This window comes from Oncorhynchus mykiss, chromosome 3 (assembly GCF_013265735.2).
Source record: "Oncorhynchus mykiss isolate Arlee chromosome 3, USDA_OmykA_1.1, whole genome shotgun sequence".
NCBI classification, from domain to species: domain Eukaryota; kingdom Metazoa; phylum Chordata; class Actinopteri; order Salmoniformes; family Salmonidae; genus Oncorhynchus; species Oncorhynchus mykiss.
In genome coordinates, this window is record NC_048567.1 from 18711353 (window position 1) to 18730091 (window position 18739).

Below are 18739 nucleotides of genomic sequence, written 5' to 3' on the forward strand. Positions count from 1 at the left end.
CTCTCTAACCTTCCCTCTCTCTCCCTCTCCAGCCTGCAGCCCCACAAGAAGTACAGTACATTCTTGAGGGAATCATGGAATTCCAATTCAATGGTTAAAATTACTCATTGTAAATAAATAGCACTTCTAAATTGAAATGGATCAACTGACCCCAACCCTGATACTTTTAAAAAGTAATTGTGTAAAAACATAAATTCTACTCTGTTTTGAAATGTCCATGCTGTAGTACCTCCTCCAAACCAGCTGAGGTCGTCTGACCAACGACGTGACGCCAAAAAGTTCCCCTCCCCCACGAGAGGCCTCTCTGTTCCTCATCTGATCAGCTGACTTGAATGTGATGCTGCTGGAAAGACCTCTAGGATTAGGATTTGATTGGCAATTATGAATATTAAACCATAGGAATTGATTAGTGTTCGAATAGTTTTGTCATTAGATCTCAGGTAAGAAATGGGAAAACTGTATTTATTTTTTTATTTTTTTTACTGTAAATCTCCTCGATATCATGTGATACCAGCTAGCTAGCTATGGGTCATGTTTCAATCAACTGAGAATGTCACTTGCAGTAACGTTAGTGAGGTTTAGCTAACGTTAGCAACTTTTGATGTAAAGCAATAGAAGACAAATATCCTTTCTCTTGCATGCTAGCTAACCAGATATCAGCAGCACGTAGATAAGACAGGTTTGGGAAGACATATTGATTAAATAGCAGTCAATGTTGTCTGCTATCATTTATCAACTGATGTATCAACATGAAATAGAGAATAACGTTGCGATTGATAACACCGTACTACAAATTAAGTCCTGTTGAACAAGTACATTTTTTCTTGTCTTACAGCACCCATCTCTGTGCATTTCGTTTTGAGCCTGTAGTCATCAGTGTATAGCTGTAACCATGACAGAGTTCTGGTTGATCTCAGCTCCTGGAGAGAAGACCTGCCAGCAGACATGGGACCAGATGATGGTGGCCACCACGCGCAACAACAACCTGTCCACCAACAACAAGTTCAACATCCCAGACCTCAAGGTTAGCCTGCAGTAGTAGCCATAGATAGTAGCTACTACATTACCATACTAACTTGTAGGGCTGAGCAATGTATTTTGAATACAGGCACAGAGCCACATACCGGTATGGATTTTTACAGTACCATCTATAACAATATGTTGACAGTGCTAAATAAATAACAAGTTACCAGTTTTCTCCGAGTTTGGTTGAGTATAAAATAATCACAATGGAGAAAGCCCAATAATAACACTTAGAATTCACTTGTTGCCATCCTGCGGTCATGCACTACTCAAAAACCGACATACCATCAAAAATTAGAAAATTATTGAATGAAAATGGCCATATCGCCCAACTAACTTATACTGAACAAAAATATGAATGCAACATGTAAAGTGTTGGTCCCATGTTTCATGAGCTGAAATAAAAGATCCCAGAAATGTTCCATATGCAAAAAAGCTTATTTCTCAAATCCCTGTTAGTGAAAATTTCTCCTTTGCCAAGATTTTTTATTCATTTCACTTTTATTTAACCAGGTAGGCTAGTTGGGAACACGTTCTCATTTACAACTGCGACCTGGCATAGATAATCCATCCACCTGACAGGTGTGGCATATAATTTTTAAGTAAGAGATAAGAATAACAAATAATTAAAGAGCAGCAGTAAATAACAATAGTGGGGCTATATACAAGGGGTACCGGTACAGAGTCAATGTGCGGGGGCACCAGTGTCGAGGTAATATATAGGTAGAGTTATTAAAGTGACTATACATAAATAATAACAGAGAGTAGCAGCAGCATAGAAGGGGGGGTGGCAATGCAAATAGTATGAGTGGCCATTTGATTAACTGTTCAGGAGCCTTATGGCTTGGGGGTAGAAGCTGTTTAGAATTCTCTTGGACCTAGACTTGGTGCACTGGTACCGCATGTTGTGCGGTAGCAGAGAGAACAGTCTATAACTAGTGTGGCTGGAGTCTTTGACAATTTTTTGGGCCTTCCTCTGACACCGCCTGGTATAGAGGTCCTGGATGGCAGGAAGGTTGACCCTGGTGATGTACTGGGCAGTTCGCACTACCCTCTGTAGTTCCTTGCGGTCAAAGGCAGAGCAGTTGCCATACCAGGCAGTGATGCAACCAGTCAGATGCTCTTGATGGTGCAGCTGTAGAATCTTTTGAGGATCTGAGGACCCATGCCCAATCTTTTCAGTCTCCTGATGGGGAATAGGTTTTGTTGTGCCCTCTTCACGACTGTCTTGGTGTGCTTGGACCATGTTAGTTTGTTGGTGATGTGGACGCCAAGGAACTTGAAGCCTTCAACCTGCTCCACTACAGCCCCGTCGTTGAGAATGGGGGCGTGCTTGGTCTTTTTTTTCCTGTAGTCCACAATCATCACCTTTGTCTTGATCACGTTGAGGGAGAGGTTGTTGTCCTTGCACCACACTGTCAGTTCTATGACCTCCTCCCAATAGGCTGTCTCATTGTTGTCGGTGATCAGGCCTACCACTGTTGTCATCAGCAAACTTAATGATGGTGTTGGAGTCATGCCTGGCTGTGCAGTCATGAGTGAACAGGGAGTACAGGACGGGACTGAGAACACACCCCTGAGGGGCCCCCGTGTTGAGGATCAGCGTGGCGGATGTGTTGGTACCTACCCTTACCACCTGGGGGCAGCCCGTTAGGAACCCATGGCTGCGCCCCTGCCCTGTCATGTGAAATCCATAGATTAGATTTTAATTTATTTATTTCAGTTGACTGATTTTCTTATATGAACTGTAACTCAGTAAAATCTTTGAAATTGTTGCATGTTGTGTTAATATTTTTGTTCATTATACTTACTAGCCCCTCTACATTCCTACGTGGAACAAGGCTTCCACGAAACATTGCCATAGTTTACTCGCAAATGATTTTGCAATACATGAAGGGGTCCCAACAAAAGTACCGCCATCCAAAGCACACAGGCCCCTGAATGTCACTTCTGGGTGACTGACTCTCAGATGTCACTGAGAAAACAACACAGGCAGGCAGCACAACCAGACCCCCTGACCTCAGGACTCTCATCCACTCTTTGCCCTAGTTTGAGTTGGCCCTAGTTTGATCAAAGGCCCTCAAAGCAACATTTAGGCCTCTGGTATTAAGCCAATGAACCGATGGGCTCACCCCATCTATAAAATGGGCTCACCCCATCTATAAAATGGGCTCACCCCATCTATAAAATGGGCTCACCCCATCTATAAAATGGGCTCACCCTGGGTATATGATGGAAGGGGAAATACTGTTTGAATTAAAGCTTTGACACATTTGGCCTTTTTTCCTTTTTACATTAACAGGTGGGGACACTAGATGTGTTAGTTGGGCTGTCAGATGACCTGGCCAAACTGGACTCCTTTATCGAAGGGTATGTTTTTTACTACACTGCAATTTCCCCTTTGAACATTAAGTATCACTTTAGGATTTACCGTACAAAATATCACATTCATTACTATGTATACAGCTTGTCCATTGTGAATGTGTTGTGATAGACATATTATTTTTGTTAAAGTGCCTGTGATGTCTTCGGTGTCCAGTCAATTCTGTAATCCCTCCGTGGCCCTAGCTTTGCTACAATAAGGAATTTCACACCAACGTGAGGCTAGCAGGCCCAGAGACTAAAGTTAGCGATTTACAGTTTGGTGACACACCGGCATCTCTTTACTCAGTCATATTTATCGCTCATGACTTGTGTGCTACTGTTGGTTTGAAGTTATTTATAATCCTTGGAAAACCTTGACGTCCAAAAATTCACACATACTAAACAAGCCCTGCTTCCTCTGTAGACACAGACTCTCAAAGAATGGCAACGGTAGAAACCCAGTTACCTCTCAGAGGGCAATATCAGCCTTGTTCTGGAACTGGTCTGTTGGACATTTGAAGATGAGAAAGCCGAAGTAACACCTTTACAGACTGATTTGGGATTCTCTTAATCTGACAGCGTTTTTAGGTGTCAGCTGTCTAGACAAACAAGCCGGAGTCTTATTGACATCGAGCATTCTGTCATTGCATAGAATTGAGTTTTTCTCCATCGTTCACTGATCGCACATCCATTGGAATGTAATCATATCAAGTATTATCCACATCATTTCGGTTCAGGGAAGGCAACTACAGTGCTAAAAAAAATTAGTGAAAAACAGAAACGGATTGTAAATTATCTGTTAATTATTAGTCAATTATCAGTTAATCAACTGATTAATTGGTTATCAAGAATTGGTTGATAACCAATGATCCTTAGTAAGCCTACAGGTCCATTTTCTATTTAAAAGGTCTTTCATCAATATACTGTATAATGTGAACAGTTGTTAGTCTGGTGCTGTAGATTATATATAGATAGATAAACACTCATACCCTGACCAATGAACAGTCTGCTTAGACTTTGATGTTTTGAGCAGAGTGCTATATGAATGCATGGTATATTTAAGCAATAAGGCCCGAGGAGGTGTGGTATATAGGCAATATACCACGGCTAAGGGCTGTTCTTAATCACGACACAACGCTGAGTGCCTGGATATAGCCGTTAGCCATGGTATATTGGCCATATATCACAAACCCCCGAGGTGTCTTGTTGCTATTATAAATTGTTTACCAATGTAATTAGAGCAGTAAAAATAACTGTTTTGTCATACCCGTGGTATACGGTCTGATATACCATGGCTGTCATCCAATCAGCATTCAGGTCTCGAACCACCAGGTTTATAATCCCCTTTTGATGTGAGGGCTTGCTGACTGCAGCCTGACTGTGTGAATGTTTCCTGGCTGTTTACAGTGTGGTGAAGAAGGTGTCTCAGTACATGGCTGATGTGTTAGAGGACAGCCGAGACAAAGTCCAGGAGAACCTGCTGGCCAACGGAGGTACTTATCATCACATACAAGTTACTCATATGGAAACAACACAGTTATCACATACAAGATACTGGTATCAAAACAATGGAGGCAGTTAATTGAATTACTAGAACAGCCATTCCCATTCAAGTGTATCATTCTATTTCTATCATTATCATCACGTACAAGTTACTCATATGAAAACAATGGGGGACATTGGAGATTAGCTAGTTAGTTGTCATCACATACAAATGAGTTCAGGAAGTGTGCTTCTGCCTCTACTGTGCACATTGATTGACTAAGGAATTATCCTTTTAACCTGTTAATACGAAATACTAAAGAAATACCAGCACATTTAGAAATGGTTGATTAGAGTATCTTGCAATTACCCATAAAGCCATGCATCATAATGTAAAAACGTAATTCTAACAAGTCCTTTCCTCAATAACAATGCCTTGATTCCCTCTAGTGGATCTGGTGACCTACATCACACGGTTTCAGTGGGACATGGCCAAGTACCCCATCAAGCAGTCACTGAAGAACATCTCTGATATCATATCCAAGGCAAGTCTTTCTCCTACCCTCATCTGATTCTCTTGATAATTAGCTAGACGGAGACCCTTTTTTATAACTGTCATGTAGTCATGATTTTGATAGCGTATGAAGGTTTAGAAATATCAACAAGTAAATTATATTTCAATGGTATCAATCAACTGTATTTTTACTACCTCTTGAGTAAATCTGTTGTTAAACACTGTGCACAGTTTTTACGTGGGTCATATTCTGAGTACTTGACCTCTTCCTCTCTACAGCAAGTAAGCCAGATTGACAACGACCTGAAGGCCAGAGCCTCTGCCTACAACAACCTGAAAGGGAACCTGCAGAATCTGGAGAGGAAGAACGCGTGAGTCAAGTTTTTTTGCTCGAAGACGTGACTATATTTTCCACTGCTTGTAATCTATGCCTTCAGTGAGAATTATATTTGAACCAGTTGAGGAAAGGTCTTCCAGTGCATATTTGCTTTGTTCAATTGTTTCTTTCAACATTGTTTACATTATCATTAATGTATCGTGCAATACCGTGTTGTGTCTGTAGGGGGAGCCTGCTGACCAGGAGTCTGGCTGACATTGTCAAGAAGGAGGACTTTGTGATTGACTCTGAGTATCTGATCACTATGCTGGTGGTTGTACCAAAGTAAGTACAACTTTTTCCCAGTTTACAACAGTGTCGTATTGAAACTTTTTTTTATAACACCTGTTTGCTGTCCTAACAATTCTGGATCCTTCTAGGACGAGTTATGCTGACTGGCAGAAGACCTATGAAACGTTGTCTGAAATGGTGGTACCCCGATCCACTAAGTAAGTATATTGGAGATTCAGAGCCCATGGTGAATGCATATTAAAATAGCTACTCCCGGGTGGAGCAGTGGTTAAGGGCGCTGTACTACCAGAGACTCTGGGTTCGCGCCCAGGCTCTGTCGTAACCGGCCGCGACCGGGAGGTCCGTGGGGCGACGCACAATTGGCCTAGCGTTGTTCGGGTTAGGGAGGGTTTGGCCGTTAGGGATATCCTTGTCTCATCGCGCACCATTGATTCATGTGGCGGGCCGGGTGCAGTAATGCGCGCTAACCATTGGTGCGACACATTGGTGCGGCTTCCAGGTTGGATGCGCGCTGTGTTAAAAAGCAGTGCGGCTTGGTTGGGTTGTGTATCAGAGGACGCATGACTTTCAACCTTCGTCTCTCCCGAGCCCATACGGGAGTTGTAGCGATGAGACAATTAACAATTGGATACCACGAAAATGGGGAGAAAAAAAAGATTTTTTTTTTTTTATTTAAAAAAAACAAAATTAAATAACTACTTCAGCACATTGTCTCTTCAATCCATATCTTAGTATTTTCTGCTCATGAAGTGATTTCATTGTGAGTCCATCATGCCTGTCTGACTGTTCTGTTTGTCCCATTATTACAGCCTGCTGTTTGAGGACCATGACAGTGGTCTGTTCAGCGTCACCCTATTCAGGAAGGCCATTGATGACTTCAGACACAAGGCCAGAGAGAACAAGTAAGACACACACACACACACACACACACACACTCTTCTCCATATGTAATTATCTTGCTGTTTCTATCAGGTACACAGTCAGGGACTTCCAGTACAACGAGCAGGAGATGAATGCGGACAAAGAGGAGATGACACGTCTCTCCACAGACAAGAAGAAGCAGTTTGTAAGTCATATGACTGGGAATATGATGCCTGACCAAGGTATATGTGACTGAAACGTTGCACTGTAAAGAAATGTTTCATTGCAAGTACACTTCGTGTTCGGACATCCCTGCAACCATTCTGGGATGGGTTGGGTGGGTGAAACTATTGGACAGTGGGGTGGATGGAGCCTCTAACCCTAAGCCTTATTTTCCCTCTGTCAGGGGCCACTGGTGCGATGGCTGAAAGTGAACTTCAGTGAGGCCTTCATCGCATGGATTCACATCAAGGCTCTGAGGGTCTTTGTGGAGTCTGTCTTAAGGTATGACGATCACACTGTACTAACAGTCGTCCAATTGTTAGATGTTTGTAGTGAGTGACAAGATGCTTGTGACAAGAAGTCAACCTGAATGCAAATAAAATATCTAACTGACTGCGTGCTGTGCCTGCTGTTAGTGATTTAACTGCTCTGTCCATGCTCCCACAGATATGGGCTGCCTGTGAACTTCCAGGCCATGCTGCTCCAGCCCAACAAGAAGAACATGAAGAAACTGAGGGAGGTTCTCAATGACCTATACAAACACCTGGACAGCAGCGCTGCAGCTGTCATCGATGTGAGTAATTAGACGTGATATATATACCCGTTGTGTCCAGATGAATACTTGTTCTATCTTTGTAGTAATGGGGCATTGCGATGCCAAACACATGTTGTATATTATAAATTCTGGCACATTAGCTAAATGAGATTTGATATGGTCTGGTTCAGCAGACCTGTTAAACAACCACATTATCCCTGTTGTGTTAATGTTCTTTACCACGAAAGCTAATGGTTTCTGTTTCTTTATTCCCTTGTAGTCTGCCATGGATATCCCTGGTCTGAACCTGAGCCAGCAGGAGTACTACCCTTATGTTTACTACAAGATAGACTGCAACCTGCTGGACTTTAAATAGATTTTCACTGTACCTGACCCCTCTGTTCTGTCTTTATGCTGAGTACCCACTAACTTGTGTTTTCCTGTAAATCTTTCTCCCAGTCTTGCTCTTTTCTCCGTTCTCTGCTCTGCTATTTCCTCTCCTCTCTAATCGTCCTCTCCTTTGCTCTCCTCATGTCTGGGTGATGCTGTTTATCCTTGCTCTCCTCAGATGTGCATGCTCATTCCTTGTGGTTTAAAGCACTTAGTGACCCCCTCCATCTGTACAAACTGAGGACAAACAATGGCTTGATGTTTATTTTGTTGGTTTTGTTTACATATTTCTTGTAAAACAGCATAATCAAAGTACACTGTATTTAAAGGCCCAGTGCAGTCAAAACTGATTTTTCTGTGTTTGATTTTCCTGTGTTTTATATATATTTCCACACTGAGGTTGGAATAAGGCCATTTTAGCCTGTTTTGGTGTGACTGGTGACAAATGAATGAATAAACCAATATGAGAGTGTTCCAAACCTCTCTGCCAATAACAGCTAGTTTTTAGTTTTTCCATCCCCAATCCAAAACAGTCCTAGTCATATTCTTGCTTGAGAAATTGCTCTTGCTAAAACGCTATTTCTTTTGTTACTTTTTGAACATTTTAATTGAAAAAACTCACCGTATTTAATTGTTACCCAGAAAGGATTTGATGTTGCAATAAACCGTCTGCATTGGGCCTTTATGTGCTGAAACGAATAAGATCTCTAAATATTTATTTTGGGTAGTTTATGTATTTTCAATCATTCCACGTCTGTGTTGTGCATATTGATAGCTACATCTTTGAGTGGCACTACTCATAGATACTTGTGTAAGTGACCAATTTGTTATTTTACCTGCACATCTAAGCATATCTGGTACATGTTCATGAGGTATTGGTTCACCTTGGCAACAAATAGTGTTACAAAGATGCTATATTTGTGTGTTATCTCATGTTGTGTATATTTGATGTTAAAAGAGAGAGATATATATATATATATGTGTGTAAGCATTATGTATGCTATGAATAGATAAAACAGTCAATATGAAGAAAATGGTCTGTTTTGTCTGTGATTGGGGGTTAGCGTTTGTCTGTCTTGGTAGGCTATATCGGTAGGTAAGGTTGTAAACATTACATATTGACAACATATTACAATGAATGGCCAGGCCCTGCAGGAATCGTCCAAGTTTACAGTTGTGTGAGAGAAAGAGAGTGAGTCATGCTTGGCCTCTGCAGAACTAAGGGAAGGGTAGTTAGAGGAAGTTCCTCCATAGAGATGTAGGAATGTACATAACCCTTAAGAAATCCCTGCCTTCAAACAATATGAGGAATTCAATATGAATAGAAATGTGCTCCCAAATCCATCATTGAGAAATAGTATTTGTTTGAGAGCATAACATCATTGCCAGAGTAGCCTACACATTGCCTAGATGTAGTCACATACACGCTGTGGTCTATCAAATTGGACAGCAGATGGCACAAAATAACAGGGAAAGTGGGAAATAAAGTCCTCTAGCTGCGCATGTCACCTATGTATGCATTCCTCTGAAGTCGCCGAAACCTGACAGGCGTTCAGACCATGCAAACAATCCGTCATATGACTGGTACCCATACGAAAACACTGCAAGGAGGGGGAAATAATAATCACTGTCGGTGGTGGTGCTGCTGTTGCGAGGGAGAGGGAACCGCATCTCCCGATGTCTTCAGGCTGCCCGGATCGTTTGTTTATCTGCGGCTCCCGGTTTATTCGTGTCAACCCCGGCCTTTCTCGGTCGATAGAATGAAAGGATGGCCAAGCGGCGAGATGCGGACGAGGAGAACGGAGAGCTGATCGGCCCTGCTGCGGTCCAGCGAGATGCGACGCTGTATCCCGGGATGGCAAAAATGGACGGAATGGAGGAAAGAGGGGGAAGTGAACTGTCTTTGGAGGAGATTTTAATGCTCTACAGCCAACCGATAAATGAAGAGCAGGCTTGGGCAGTGTGTTACCAATGCTGCGTAAACCTGGCGCAGGGACATAGGAGGAATTCTGGCCCAGCTGCCGGTGCATCAGTGGTGGATACTGCGAAGAGAATTGAGGGACCACAGGATGTGAGGATTCAGAAAGACGGAGCTGTCAAATTACAATATGAAGGCTGTGATGGTAGGTACAATAATTATGTAATGATGATGTTTGCAATGCGTTCATGATTTTTTTCTGGCAGTTTTATTTTCATTTCGCCAACACATTGGTAATATTACCTATTCCTAGAATGAGAAAATATGTAATAATGTTGAATTAATGTAGAACCTAGGTCAACAAGGCAGCTGGATACCGACTGATAGATTCATATGTCATGCTTTCCAATTGTTGGGCTATTGCATTTAGTGAGCTGGCTCAGACGTTGTTGTTTTTTCCCCTTCGCACATCACATGTTCATGTTCATCATCCACACTCCATGAAATAGCTTACTGGGATAAAAAACAAGAGCATATTTCCATGGCACAATTTGTTGCTGCCCGGAGTGACATACAGTGCATTCGGGAAAGTATTCAGACCCCTTCACCTTTTCCACATTTCGTTACGTTAGAGCCTTATTTTAAAATTGATTAAATAAATACATGTCCTCATCAATCTACACATAATACCCCATAATGAAAAAGTGAAAACAGGTTTTTAGAAATGTTTGCAAATGTATTACAAATGAAAAACAGAAATACCTTATTTACATAAGTATTCAGACCATTTGCTATGAGACTCGAAATTGAGCTCAGGATCATCCTGTTTCCATTGATCATCCTTGAGATGTTTCTACAACTTGATTGGAGTCCACCTGTGGTAAATTAAATTGATTTGACATGATTTGGAAAGGCACACACCTATCTATATAAGGTCCCACAGTTGACAGTGCATGTCAGAGAAAAAAACCAAGCCATGAGGTTGAAGGAATTGTCCTTAGAGCCCCGAGACAGGATTGTGTTGAGGCACAGATCTGGGGAAGGGTATCAAACCAATTTATGTAGCATTGAAGACCACCCAAGAACACAGTTTCCAACCATAATTCTTAAATGGAAGAAGTTTGGAACCACCAAGACTCTTTCTAGAGCTGGCTGCCTGGCCAAACTGAGCAATAGGGGGAGAAGGGCCTTGGTCAGGGAGGTGACCAAGAACCCGATGGTCACTCTGACAGGGCTCCAGCGTTCCTCTGTGAAGATGAGAGAACCTTCCAGAAGGACAACCATCTCTGCAGCACTTCAATCAGGCCTTTATGTGGCCAGACTGAAGCCACTTCTCAGTAAAAGGCACATGACAGCCCACTTGGAGTTTGCCAAAAGGCACCTAAAGGACTCTCAGACCATGAGAAACAAGATTGTCTGGTCTGATGAAACCAAGATTGATCTCTTTGGCCTGAATGCCAAGCATCACATCTGGAAGAAACCTGGCACCATCCCTTACAGTGAAGCATGATGGTGGCAGCATCATACTGTGGGGATGTTTTTTAGGGGCAGGGACTGGGAGACTAGTCAGGATCGAGAGAAAGATGAACGGAATAAATTACAGAGAGATCCTTGATGAAAACCTGCTCCAGAGTGCACAGGACCTCAGACTGGGGCGAAGGTTCACCTTCCAACACGACAATGACCCTAAGCACACAGCCAAGACAACGTAGGAATGGCGTCGTGACAGCTCTCCATCCAACCTGACAGAGCTTGAGAGGATCTGCATAGAAGAATGAGAGAAAGACCCTCAACCAATGGTATGACTGCATGATGGCCCCAAGCCACATCATCATCATCATCATCATCATCATCATCATCATCATCATCATCATCATCACTGTAGTCATCAATGGACTTATGCCTTAACAGCTGGGGCCTAGCTAAACTGTTGACATTGTCTTGTGTTACACCTGATATGACACAGCAAAAATGTGTGTAGTCTGGGTGTGCCTTTGAAACTGCTTGAATACCCATTCTCCTTGCTCCAGCCAAACGCTACGCCACACCCACGGGCATTAGTTTCTTCTCCGCAGTGAGTCTGGATCTGAGTCCCGACCCGTCACCTAGCCTCTGTCGAGAACCCAACAACAGGAAGTTCCGGTTTTCAGGGGAAACGGAAAGAGAGGCTGTGACGTTAACAAGGCAACATCATCTTAACTCCTCCACATTTACTGGATTGGTTGAACAGTGCAGAAAATAACCTCCCGACAGTTTTTATCCCTTTTTCTCTCAAGTTCAGTATGTAAGGGATCTAGTTTCAGGTGTTCATTTTACGCCTGCTACGTTAGGTTATGCGAATGCAAACACATTCGGGGGCCGTCTGATTGGTCCAGAACCAATGAGTTGGGCCAAAGCCAGAACAAACATGGGTAAAACTGTGGCTTAAAAATTTGTCATTGGCTTTCATAGTCTGATAGGGCAGTGGGTAGCTTAGCGGTTAAGACTGGTTGCCCACGTGCCCTTGAGCAAGGCACGTAACCCTAATTGCTCCTGTAAGTCGCTCTGGATAAGAGCGTCTGCTAAATGACTAAAATGTAAAATGTAATTGGTTAAAGATGATCCAATCGCTGATGACTTTGTTTTGTACAACGCCCCTCGTCACCACAAACAATTTCAATGATGACAGTCTCAGACTAAAGTATGTAGCAAACAACAGAGCAAAAAAATAATTTACTGTGAGTCATCAGGCTACCTGTAAAAGTGACTAGGAATTACAAGTAATGTGTCTTGTCTTGCATGTGGAGAGTTCTTGTCGGTCTTCCTCCTCGCTAGTATCCTGTAATCAGATTCCCAGATACAGACTCTATTTCACCCAATATGTCTTTGTTTATTTACCCATGGTGTCACAGGGAAGCTGTACCCTAGCTCTTACTCAGTTACACACCTTGAGTCAATGTGTGCTGAGTCAATTTGATGGCTTATTGGCTTTGGACTCAATGTACTCCATGCTTAATCAGCTTTTTTACATTTACATTTGAGTCATTTAGCAGACACTCTTATCCAGAGTGACTTAATGTGTGTGTGCATACATTTTCCTACTTTTTCCTACTGGTCCCCGGTGGGAATGAAAACCCACATCTCTGGCGTTGATAGCACCATCCTCTACCAGCTGAGACACACGGGACCTTTTTGGCATTAATGAACGGACTGTGCATAGCAAGGGTGGAATATGTGGTGTACTGTATTTTATTTGACGTGCCTGGCAGTGTGTTAGTAACTCAGTAATAGTAATTGGGGATGGGAGGTTTTGCATGGTTTGCTACTGGTCTGAGGATGGCTACTCTACAGGCAATGCTGTTATTAAATGTGGTATCATCATGTGTGTTATTACACGTTATTCATCTGTGATTATTACATTAATATGACTAAAGCTAATCATCTGTTGAGTTAATGTAGATAGGCTAACTTTATTCTTGCGACGCCTTTCTTTTTCTAGTGCCTTATTATAATATCTTTCTACGCTGATTTGTTACGTGATTTCCATATTTGATGTATTCTCATAAGGACTGAGCACTCTGATGTCTGGTTAACTGTGCTAAAGTTCAAGGGGTCTCCCCCAAGGCATATCAGCCATGCCAGTTGTGTTCAGAGACAGACAGACAGGCATGCAGAAAGAAAAACTGAGAGAGAGCCTTCTTCCAACCAATTTGTCACTGACCCACAGTTTCATGATTGATTGCATTTATCATAATGTTTACTGTGGCCTCGCTGTTGTTTAGATTGTCTCGCCGTACCTCCCTGATGAGAGAGAGAGAGAGAGAGAGAGAGAGAGAGAGAGAGAGAGAGAGAGTGCTTGCGCAGTGGAAAGGGAAAGTGATTTCCTCCTCTCTCTGTGTGTCTGAGGCCTTGTTTTGATCATCTTCCAGGTCTCTGTATCAGATTTCTTTCCCTCATTGATGAAGCCAGTTTGTGTGAGAATAACAGGATTTGTCCGTTGTCTGTTTCCTGCATGGCAGTAACAAAAGCAAGTTGTTTTGTCTTACTTTGAGTGTCAAAATAAGCCTGGTTCCTCTAGGTTTCTTCCTAGTTTCCTGCCGTTCTAGGGAGTTTTTCCTAGCCACTGCTTCTTTCTGTATCTGCATTGCTTCCTCTTTGGGGTTTTAGTCTGGGTATCTGTATAGCACTTTGTGGCAACTGCTGATGTAAAACGGGCTTTATAAAATAAATTGGATTTGAAAATAAGGACCATTGGTTTAGTCACTGATTCAAGGACAATGGTTGTGAGTAGTTCTGTTGGGCTGTTGACGTCCTGAAATATTAGACCTCCATCTTGTTTTTTCTCATCAATGAATGGGGCAGTCACAAGCAAATGATTTGAACATGTTGTTTTGCAGGATGTTACAATAGAGCTTGTCATTGTGTATGTGGAGAGGGTCATCAAAAAAGAATCTGCTTGGTCACGTTATTGAAGTTAATAAACATTTCATGACAATGACATGGTGGCTTGGAGGAACATTTAGGCCTAACCCAGAGGCTTCTTGAATGAAATGTATTGATTCATTTTAGCTGTGTGTATGCAGGCAAAGGCAGAGACAGGGCCAGTGACTGACTGGCAGAGGTAGAGGCCGAGGCAGTGACTGACTGGCAGAGGCAGTAACAGAGACTGACTGGCAGAGGCAGTAACAGAGACTGACTGGTAGAGGCCGAGGCAGTGACTGACTGGCAGAGGCAGTAACAGAGACTGACTGGCAGAGGCAGTAACAGAGACTGACTGGCAGAGGTAGAGGCAGAGGCAATGACAGAGACTAACTGGCAGAGATAGAAGCAGAGGTAGAAGCAGAGGCAGTAACAGAAACTGACTGGCAGAGGTAGAGGCCGAGGCAGTGACTGACTGGCAGAGGCAGTAACAGAGACTGACTGGCAGAGGTAGAGGCCGAGGCAGTGACTGACTGGCAGAGGCAGTAACAGAGACCGACTGGCAGAGGTAGAGGCCGAGGCAGTGACTGACTGGCAGAGGCAGTAACAGAGACTGACTGGAAGAGGTAGGGGCCGAGGCAGTGGCTGACTGTCAGAGGCAGTAACAGAGGCTGACTGGCAGAGGTAGGGGCCGAGGCAGTGACTGACTGGCAGAGGCAGTAACAGAGACTGACTGGCAGAGGTAGAGGCCGAGGCAATGACTGACTGGCAGAGGCAGTAACAGAGACTGACTGGCAGAGGCAGTAACAGAGACTGACTGGCAGAGGTAGAGGCAGAGGCAGTGACAGAGACTAACTGGCAGAGATAGAAGCAGAGGTAGAAGCTGAGGCAGTGAGAGAGACTGACTGGTAGAGGCAGAGGCAGTGACAGAGACTGACTGGCAGAGGTAGAAGCAGAGGCAGTGAGAGAGACTGTCTGGCAGAGACAGTGACAGAGACTGACTGGCAGAGACAGTGACAGAGACCGACTGGCAGAGGTAGAGGCAGAGGCAGTGACAGAGACTGACTGGCAGAGGTAGAAGCAGAGGCAGTGAGAGAGACTGTCTGGCAGAGGTAGAAGCAGAGACAGTGAGAGAGACTGTCTGGCAGAGACAATGACAGAGACCGACTGGCAGAGACAGTGACAGAGACCGACTGGCAGAGGTAGACGCAGAGGCAGTGACAGAGACTGACTGGCAGAGGTAGAAGCAGAGGCAGTGAGAGAGACTGACTGGCAGAGGCAGTGAGAGAGACTGACTGGCAGAGGCAGAGGCAGAGGCAGTGAGAGAGACAGAGACAGGGTGTCATCAGTAGTAGCCACCAACCAAGTGGTGAGAATGAACTACTGCTTTCATTGACTGTGACCCAGTTAATGATGTTGTCTTAAAGACACATTCCTATATCTTCTTCTTGTTCTTCTTCCTTGGACTCTGTTTTTTCTGGTCAGGTTTACGATCCTATAAAGAATTCTGGCCCTATTATCTACTGTGCTACAGCATATAGGCAAGGTTAGCCCTCATGGTAGTCAATTTATGTTATAATGCACTTGTGTTGTACTTTACCTATTTTGGTCAAGATGGTGGTTCTGCCTCACTTGATTAAACAGCTTTCATTTTATGACAGTCTGATAATAATAACCTTGTTTGACTGAGCAGATTATCTTCATGGCTGATGGCCAGTTAGTGACTCCATCACGGAGTCACCGGGGCCTTTGTTGCTCGTCGACCTTTTGACTCGGGCTGATCGGCGTTTGAGTTACCAGAGAGTTGCCATGGCAACTGCAGTCAGCCGCCCAGGGGTGGTTCATGTGCGAGACCTAAATGCATACAGTCGTGGCCAAAAGTTTTGAAAATGACACAAATATTAATTTGCACAAAGTTTGCTGCTTCAGTGTCTTTAGATATTTTTGTCAGATGTTACTATGGAATACTGAAGTGTAATTACATGCATTTCATATATGTCAAAATATGTCAATATTTACAGTGTTCTTTTTCTTTTTCAAGACTTCTGCAATCTGCCCTGACATGCTGTCAATTAACTTCTGGGCCACATCCTGACTGATGGCGGCCCATTCTTGCATAATCAATGCTTGGAGTTTGTCTGAATTTGTGGGGTTTTGTTTGTCCACCCACCTCTTGAGGATTGACCACAAGTTGTCAATGGGATTAAGGTCTGGGGAGTTTCCTGGCCATGGACCCAAAATATCGATGTTTTGTTCCCTGAGCCACTTAGTTATCACTTTTGCCTTATGGCAAGGTGCTCCATCATGCTGGAGAAGGCATTGTTCGTCACCAAACTGTTCCTGGATGGTTGGGAGAAGTTGCTCTCGTAGGATGTGTTGGTACCATTCTTTATTCATGGCTGTGTTCTTAGGCAAAATTGTGAGTGAGCCCATTCCCTTGGCTGAGAAGCAACCCTACACATGAATGGTCTCAGGATGCTTTACTGTTGGCATGACACAGGACTGATGGTAGTGCTCACCTTGTTTTCTCCGAACAAGCATTTTTCCGGATGCAATCCGGAAAGGGGATTCATCAGCAATCGGAAAGGGGATTCATCAGAGAAAATGACTTTACCCCAGTCCTCAGCAGTCCAATCCCTGTACCTTTTGCAGAACATCAGTCTGTCCCTGATGTTTTTCCTGGAATTAAGTGTCTTCTTTGCTGCCCTTCTTGACACCAGGGCGCCCTGGAGCCTTCTTCACAACAATTGAGCCGCTCTCCTTGAAGTTCTTGATGATCCGATAAATGGTTGATTTAGGTGCAATCTTACTGGCAGCAATATCCTTGCCTTTGAAGCCCTTTTTGTGCAAAGCAATGATGACGGCATGTGTTTCCTTGCAGGTAACCATGGTTGACAGAAGATGAACAATGATTCCAAGCACCACCCTCCTTTTGAAGCTTCTAGTCTGTTATTTGAACTCAATCAGCATGACAGAGTGATCTCCAGCCTTGTCCTCGTCCACACTCACACCTGTGTTAACGAGAGAATCACTGACATGATGTCAGCTGGTCCTTTTGTGGCAAGGCTGAAATGCAGTGGAAACGTTTTTTGGGGATTCAGGATTTGCATGGCAAAGAGGGACTTTGCAATTACTTGCAATTCATCTGATCACTCTTCATAACATTCTGAAGTATATGCAAATTGCCATCATACAAACTGAGGCAGCAGACTTTGTGAAAATTAATATTCGTGTCATTCTCAAAACTTTTGGCCACGACTGTACAGTATCTCATAACATATTAGGCCCAGTTGAAATCAATAATAGGGGGAAAACACACTGCAGGTTCAGTAAGAATGTTCAGGCTGAATCTGTGGTGATCCTGTTAACCATGTTAAAACTGACACCTTACATGCTGTTTCCTCTGCAGACATTGTCATATTGGATTATCGACACATAAATACATCTGTCTTTCAGATACAGTGTACAGAAACATTGACCCAGCGGCATGATTTTCACATTTTAATTGACCTGCAATTGATTGAATTGTGGCCTCTGTTTTAGTTACAGTAAAGGTTTAGTATAAAACAATACATGCTCTCTTTTGACCTGAAAGGCTGAGTTGGTTGGGCCAGTTGTTAACGTCTTATTGTAGCTCTGAGAGTTCATCATGTTTGCATAAGCCCTTCTCAGTCACAGATAGTTTCACATCCAGGTCATAACCAAGCCAATGTATTTTAAGATGCTTTGCTTTAGTCATAAATTCCCTGTTGATCACAAGTTTCCTCTGTCTCCCCACAGGTAAATCCATCCCAGCCACATCAACAGAGGTGAGTGGGATGTTTCTGACTTCCTTGTTTCTGGGAAGATATCTGTAATAATACGAAATAAATATGTTGAGCAGGAGGGCCGACCGTGTTCCAATGGAATTCTACCTGGCGAAACCGGGCCGGCAACAGTCATAGTGGTGGATGGATACTATCTGTACAAGCATAGGGTGTGTTAATCCTGCTTGATGACATGCCTGACACTCAACCTGCTGCCAGGGACATTGTGGTGGTGGTTTCATTAGTGCTTTACCATACTGTCTGTGCAGTGCACACCTCATTCACAGCATCTAGCTCAGAGGTTAGACTAGAGAGAATGGATATGACCACACCTACACTATGTGTAACATGGGACTGTCATTGACAGTGAGGCAATTTCAAATACACTAGCAGTCATTAACTAAAACAAGAACATCTGAAAAAATATATATCATAACACCTAGAACGAAGTCCTAACAGGAGCGATGATGGAGTCTATTTGGAGATCAGTGATAGATAGACCTTCACTACAGACTCTCTAGGCTCTCAGCTGGTCTGACTGACTGGGCTGGCGAAATGAATGTCACCATGCGAGCTCTCCCCTTTGATGTTGGCTCTG

At 43.4% G+C, this 18739-nt stretch overlaps 2 protein-coding genes across 7 annotated transcripts in view; both read left to right on the plus strand.

The window, feature by feature from the left end:
- Positions 1–283: 283 nt before the first annotated feature.
- Positions 284–9053, plus strand: LOC110511341 (V-type proton ATPase subunit C 1-A). Its single transcript, XM_021592297.2, has 13 exons — positions 284–440; positions 836–1024; positions 3326–3393; positions 4795–4880; positions 5320–5414; positions 5663–5754; positions 5946–6044; positions 6140–6208; positions 6821–6913; positions 6984–7077; positions 7279–7376; positions 7542–7668; positions 7910–9053. The coding sequence occupies exons 2-13, from the start codon at positions 893–895 to the stop codon at positions 8003–8005; spliced, it is 1149 nt and encodes a 382-aa protein (XP_021447972.1). The 5' UTR covers positions 284–440; positions 836–892; the 3' UTR covers positions 8006–9053.
- Positions 9054–9558: 505 nt separating this feature from the next.
- The window catches only part of LOC110511301 (protein spire homolog 1), a 72809-nt gene continuing 63628 nt past the window's right edge, over positions 9559–18739 (plus strand). For 3 of the 6 annotated variants that reach the window (XM_036970942.1, XM_036970955.1, XM_036970948.1), the window contains exons 1-2: positions 9559–10142; positions 18116–18144. In XM_036970942.1, coding sequence (XP_036826837.1) covers positions 9788–10142; positions 18116–18144 — 384 coding nt within the window. In that variant the 5' untranslated portion in view covers positions 9559–9787. The remainder of the gene's footprint in view (positions 10143–18115; positions 18145–18739) is intronic. The other 3 variants (XM_036970959.1, XM_036970965.1, XM_036970969.1) reach the window with 3 other exon arrangements.

Bases quoted from the DNA above. Each gene is read 5' to 3' on its own strand.
- LOC110511341 (XM_021592297.2), top strand. From the start codon at position 893: ATGACAGAGTTCTGGTTGATCTCAGCTCCTGGAGAGAAGACCTGCCAG. The intron at 4,881-5,319 runs GTACTTATCATC...GATTCCCTCTAG, and splicing joins GAACCTGCTGGCCAACGGAG to TGGATCTGGTGACCTACATC. The intron at 6,045-6,139 runs GTAAGTACAACT...GGATCCTTCTAG, and splicing joins ATGCTGGTGGTTGTACCAAA to GACGAGTTATGCTGACTGGC.